The following is a 6,447-nucleotide window of genomic DNA, read 5'->3' on the forward strand; positions in this document are numbered from 1 at the left end:
CCAATTATGCACTCTGACACTGGGGAAATGGCCACAGAATGAGTCCAGAGACCCACTGGACCCACTGTAAGTCAGACTGAGGTAAAACTCCATTAATTACCTGACCTCCAATAAGCCCCTCCTTTTTTTTTTTTTTTTTGAGACAGTTTCGCTCTTGTTACCCAGGCTGGAGTGCAATGGCGCGATCTCGGCTCACCGCAACCTCCGCCTCCTGAGTTCAGGCAATTCTCCTGCCTCAGCCTCCTGAATAGCTGGGATTACAGGCACGCGCCACCGTGCCCAGCTAATTTTTTGTATTTTTAGTAGAGACGGGGTTTCACCGTGTTGACCAGGATGGTCTCGATCTCTTGACCTCGTGATCCACCCGCCTCGGCCTCCCAAAGTGCTGGGATTACAGGCGTGAGCCACCGCGCCCAGCCTTCTCCACATTCTTACTTGGAACCTCTGTATAGATGCAGAGACCATTTACAGGACATCTGTTGTGGTGGAGGAGATTTATTTTCCCTTCCATTTCTTCAGCAGAGTTTCTCTTACTTCCTTATTACGAAGTGTATAGATGAAGGGGTTTAAAACTGGAGTCACCACAGTGTTCAGGACGTGGACAGCTTTGGTCAGATCCAAGGCGTCTTTGATAGAGGTGCGGACGTGAAGGAAAATTGTGGACCCGTACCAAATGAGCACCACAGTGAGATGCGAGGAGCATGTGGAGAAGGCTTTGCTCCGGCCACTGGCAGAGGGAATCCTGAGGATGGTCCTGATGATGTAGACGTAGGAGACAAGGGTGATGAGGCACGAGCTCAGGATGACCACAAAAGCAATCACAAAGGCCACAAGCTCTACTGCCTCTGTGCTGGTGCAGGCCAGGGCAATCCAGGGTGCAATGTCACAGAAGAAGTGGTTGATGACATGGGGGCCACAGAAGGACAGGCCACTGATGAGGGCTGTGAGCACTGCAATGGCCATGAAACCACACACCCAGGAACCCAGAGCCAGCTGCGCCGAGAGCAGGCTACTCATGATGGCTCCGTAGTGTAGAGGATAGCAGATGGCGAGATAGCAGTCATAAGCCATGGCTGCCAGGAGGAAGTACTCTGTGCAGCCTAATGAGAAAACAAGGTACATCTGCAAAAGACAGCTTGTAAATGATATGGTCTGACTTCTCCCCAGTAGGATGGCCAGTGCTTTGGGGACTGCAGCTGTCGTATACCAAATCTCCAGGAAAGAGAGGTTGCTCAGAAAGAAGTACATGGGGGTATGCAACTGATGGGAGGTGCTCACTAACATCAAGATAGCCACATTACCACCAACTGTGAGGATGTACATCACCAGAAAAAGCATGAAGAGAGAGAGCTGAAGAGTTTGAGAACCAGGAAAGCCCAGTAGGAGAAAGTCCTGGGTCAGAGTTTTGTTGCCTGTGTCCATTGTGGTACTTAAACCAGAAAACAGAGTCCCTGCATTGAGCCCTTTAACCCAGTTACACGGTCCTAGAAAGATAAAAAGAACTGGATTCATGAAAGAGCTCCAATAATTAAATGCCTGCTCTGTGCTTGAAGGCGTAGTTAATATCAGTCATTTTAATGAAACAATGAAGATATGTATTATTATAACCAATTATCAGTTTAGAAAAATGAATGTGCAAAGAATGTGAGCAATTCTAGAAAGACTGCAGAAACAGCCACACTTCAGCTCCAAAATTCAACTCCAGTCTTTCTGCCTTCATCCCACTCTGAGCAATGCTCCAGCTTAGTCCCTGATTACATCTAAACCCACAAAGGGCTGACTCAATTTACTACTTTTTAACTAGACTCTGCATGGCCCCTGACTGAAACGTGTTATTTTGTCTTTGTTTAGAAATTGGCCCACTAAACCTAGGTTCTAGTCACATCCATATTTCACAGTTGTAGCTTCTAAATCGATCAATTCATAAGATTCGTCTTCAAAAATAACAAAAATAATGTTTAAAAGTCATCAAAGTTAACCTTAAAATTAGTTTCAAAATGAGTTTTGTCTTCCCTTAATGAATTCATGTTTAAACATTATATGATAGATACTTCTCATCAAAAATACATATTTTCATATCGAACAATGTATTGAAGGTAACAATCTAGGAAGTCCTGATGCCCATTTGCAAGTGAGTCCACTGAAAGCCCATGAAGGGCAAAAAATCATTTTGAAAACATTTTTTAAAAATTCTCATAGTTATTTCTAAGTACTACTTTTGAGAATCGAGTTTATAAACTAAAAGATCAATTGGGAAGCTATTCCTGTCAAACGTACAGGTGACCAAAACCTATATTTAGGAGACAGACAGTGAAGACTTTGGTGGCTTCACTCTAGGAATTCCCTTATGAATAGGAGTGTTCCCTCTCCATCGTCATGTGTCATACCCTTGTATTCACCAACGCCAAATGTTGTTTCCTGTATAAATTCAAATTTATTGCATGTATCCAATGTCACTAAGCACATTTAGACTATAAAATGGGTCTACAAAGTAAATGGGTACATACATTGGGTTTACCTCATTTATGGTAGAAGGGGCTTCCAAGCAGTGCTTCTTAAGCTCTAATGGGCACATGAATCACCTAAGGGTATTGCCAAAATGCAAATTCTGATTTTTTTTTTTTTTTTTTTGAGACGGAGTTTTGCTTGTTACCCAGGCTGGAGTGCAATGGCGCGATCTCGGCTCACCGCAACCTCCACCTCCTGGGTTCAGGCAATTCTCCTGCCTCAGCCTCCTGAGTAGCTGGGATTACAGGCACGTGCCACCGTGCCCAGCTAATTTTCTGTATTTTTAGTAGAGACGGGGTTTCACCATGTTGACCAGGATGGTCTCGATCTCTTGACCTCGTGATCCACCCGCCTCGGCCTCCCAAAGTGCTGGGATTATAGGCGTGAGCCACCACGCCCGGCTCGCAAATTCTGATTAATGCACCCTTGGGATAGAGCCTGTGATTTTTCATTTCACATGTTTCCAGCTGTCACTGGCCAGGACCATACACTAAGAAGCAAGGTTCTAGCATCTTTCTCATTTTATATATATAAAAAAATAATAAATCCGAAGGTTTGCTTGATTGGATAATGAAAAGTTCAGAGTATGCCACCACAAAATGTGCTCCTCTGGCATGGGATTATTTTGAGCTGAAGACAATTGTAAAAAAACAAAAACAAAAACAAAAAACAATAGAGAGACACAAGAAACACTCTAGGGTCTTATCATCCCGGAGAAGGCAATAGAGGAATCTGCTCAACAGACCTTGCTTAAATAACCCGTATCTTCCATTAATCTCCTCATATATCTACCTTCCCACTATTCGTGCCCCTGAGAACCCCCTTCCTTTGTCTTGTCACTTCTCTGCAAATTTATTATATATTTTTTAAAATACTATATAAGCCCAAGTTCTAACCACTTATTTGAGTTACTTATCCCTGAGTTCTCCCGTGTGTATATGTGATGCACTTGTTAATAAACCTCTGCTCTTTTCTTGCTTATATGTCTTTTGTCAGTCTAAATTGCAGGATTCCATCCACTGAACCTAAGATGTGAAAAAGAAAAATATTTTTCCCCCCTCTGAACTAGTAAAGGAGCCTAGATTATAAATTCATTACTCTAATACAGGAAAAAAATGCCCTAAATACTGATGGGTGAGACAGAATAAGAAACACAAAGAAAAGATGCTCTTTAACACTAAATACTAAATAATAAATTTGCAAATTTCTTAAAGCTAATATATTGCAGCATATATATTATTAATAGCCAACCAGTATATGTAATAACTGTTTTCAAATTCAAGTGCCAAGGTCAATTGTTAATGTCTTTTGGTATAATCCAGTTTTTTCTTAAAAGGTCATCAAGGAGCATTGTAAAAACAGCAAAAAGTAACTAACATAGTGGATGGTAAATTGCCAGTCACTATTAGCTAACATGATCTTTGTAAATCCTATTAGCTTGCTTTTATCCTACTTGTTTTACAAAGAGAAAACTGAAACACAAATAAACTGAAGAATTTATTCAAAGTGGAGCCATAACTGTCAATCCCAGATGTCTGATTCTAGAGCCAAAGCACTTTGAACTTGAGGCTTTCAGACATTTTTTATGGGTTCCTCTGGTATCTGATTAACAGATTTTAAAAATATTTTAATTTATGTTCAGGTAGAAATCACTGGGCAAAGCTGTTTTGAAAATCTAGTATGAAATAATTCTATCTTAACTCAACTTTTATGATTAATGTGAATAAGGGAATTATACTCATAATTTTCTATATTCAAAATTCAAAAATCATTTTGATAACTGAAAATTAGAAAATATCCAGAACCAAATTATATAATGGCATTTTCAAATTTTACTTTCAATTATTTTGCTGAATTTGTCAGATACCATGACTTAATATTTACTTGAATCACATGATGAGTATGCCCCACATTCGCGTCCTTTGTAGGGACATGGATGAACCTGGAAACCATCATTCTCAGCAAACTGACACAAGAACACAAAATCAAACACCACATGTTCTCACTCATAGGCGAGTGTTGAACAAGGAGAACACATGGACACAGGGAGGGGAGCACTATACACGGGGGTCTGTTGTGGGGGAGTGGGGGGGACAGCGGGGGGGTGGGGAATTGGGGAGGGATAGCATGGGGAGAAATGCCAGATATGGGTGAAGGGGAGGAAGGCAGCAAATCACACTGCCATGTATGCACCTATGCAACAACCTTGCATGTTTTTCACATGTACCCCAAAACCTAAAATGCAATTAAAAAAAAAAAAAAAAAAACCTGTATATATTGCTCTAGACTTGAGTGTTTTTAGTTTTACTTCTATGATAGCCGAAGTGAAATTTGTGGATGTGACTTAACAAGAGCTTAAAAGAAAAATCAGAGAAAAACTTTGATTTATTAGGTTCAAATAAATTACCTTTTAATTTTTCAAATTAATTAACAATCTTTCTTATGTAAGTAAATTGAGTTTTTAATAATTTTAGGAGTATAAGTAATTTTAATTTCTTACATCTGAAAAGTGATTTTAAATACATAATTATTTTTATAGAAATATGCAATATTTTATTAAAAAATGCCTATATTAAAATTGTTTCTTAATTTCATGAGGTTTCCAGTATTGATTGAATGCTATAACAGATCAATCATATACCACAAATTTGTGATTACAGATTTACCCATCAAGAGGGCATGATGGCTCACACCTCTAATCCTAGCACTTTGGGAGGCCAGGGCAGAGGATCACTTGAGGTCAGGGATTTAAGACCAGCCTGGCAGACATGGTGAAACCTCATGTCTACTACAAATACAAAAATTAGCCAGGTGTGGTCGTGCACGCCTGTAGTCCCAGCTACTCAGGAGCCTGAGGCAGGAGAATCATTTGAACCCAGGAGGCAGAGGTTGCAGTGAGCCAGGATCACGCCACTGTACTCCAACCTGGGCAACAGAGTGAGACCCTGTCTCAAAAAAAAAAAAAAAAAATTGCTCAATGATGAAACACTGGACAGACCACATCAAAAGCATAATCAACCTTTCTACTTACCCAGTTGCAAGTCTTTCTGCCATAAACACCAAAAGCTTTGTCTCTTGACCTTACTTTTACTCATTTTTTAATTATGATTTTCTGTATTTAAAAATAATATATTTTGATTGCAATTATTCCCTCTATCTCTCTGTTTTTCTTTGATTTTCTTGCAACTTAATAGTGTGCTTCCTTCTGTTGACATCCATTACTCTTTTATTAACTCAAACTTTCATAGTCTTTGAAGCTTAAGCTCAGTCTTTTTCTGTTTCCCTTTGTTCTTATACTCTGATCCCACTCTGTCCTAGTTTTATTCCACTTTCCTTTTGGTGTTTTATGTTTTTTCTACTTCTTTTCATCATAATTGGCTCCACACTGGAAACTACTTGCTTTTAAATAATTGCTTGTGAATGGATGAATCTTCTGGGAGATGAAGTCTCTCTCAGGTACCTAGGGCTAGTCCAAAAAGGTACTAAATCTTTCCAAATGGATGACCTCTGAATCTTTTCAGTTATTTAATTTAAACAACTAAATTGTAAAGTTACTAGAACAGGAAAAGGATATTTCTTTAGGCTTTACATTTGCTAATCTGAGTATTTTGTTTTGTGGAGAGCTTTTAGCAAATACAGCTATTTAGTAAGTTCAGCAAATTTGTGAAAAGCTCTTTAAAACAAATCAAACAGAATAAAATTGGAGAAATGACCTTAACTAAAAATATAATTAAGCAAAATGAAGCATGATATAACTAGAAGTTTAAAATTATCTCTGAATTAAAAAAAGAAATCTGCCTGGCTGTTCATCAGACTAAAATAGCAAGGGAACAGAAAGCCAGTTATAAATATATCAGAAAATAATTTTACCCAAGGACATGTTGCAGTTGTACATTGTCATAATGACTCCCTTCTTTGAGTGAGAACTGTTTTCTCACT

General features: G+C 39.1%; 1 protein-coding gene across 1 annotated transcript; it reads right to left on the bottom strand.

Moving 5' to 3' along the window:
* Nucleotides 1-421: 421 nt before the first annotated feature.
* On the bottom strand, nt 422-5,854 carry LOC105731126 (olfactory receptor 6F1). Its single transcript, XM_012472742.2, has 3 exons — nt 5,540-5,854; nt 2,519-2,582; nt 422-1,484 (listed from the first exon to the last, which is right to left on the bottom strand). Exon 3 carries the CDS (start codon nt 1,420-1,422, stop codon nt 496-498), a length of 927 nt encoding a protein of 308 aa, XP_012328165.2. The 5' UTR covers nt 1,423-1,484; nt 2,519-2,582; nt 5,540-5,854; the 3' UTR covers nt 422-495.
* Between the last annotated feature and the right edge of the window lie 593 nt (nt 5,855-6,447).

Source organism: Aotus nancymaae, unplaced genomic scaffold (assembly GCF_030222135.1).
Source record: "Aotus nancymaae isolate 86718 unplaced genomic scaffold, 86718_ANA_hifiasm-v0.15.2.pri h1tg000032l_1, whole genome shotgun sequence".
NCBI lineage: Eukaryota > Metazoa > Chordata > Mammalia > Primates > Aotidae > Aotus > Aotus nancymaae.

Excerpts from the sequence above, each read along its gene's own strand:
- LOC105731126 (XM_012472742.2), bottom strand. The coding sequence starts at position 1,422 with ATGGACACAGGCAACAAAACTCTGACCCAGGACTTTCTCCTACTGGGC.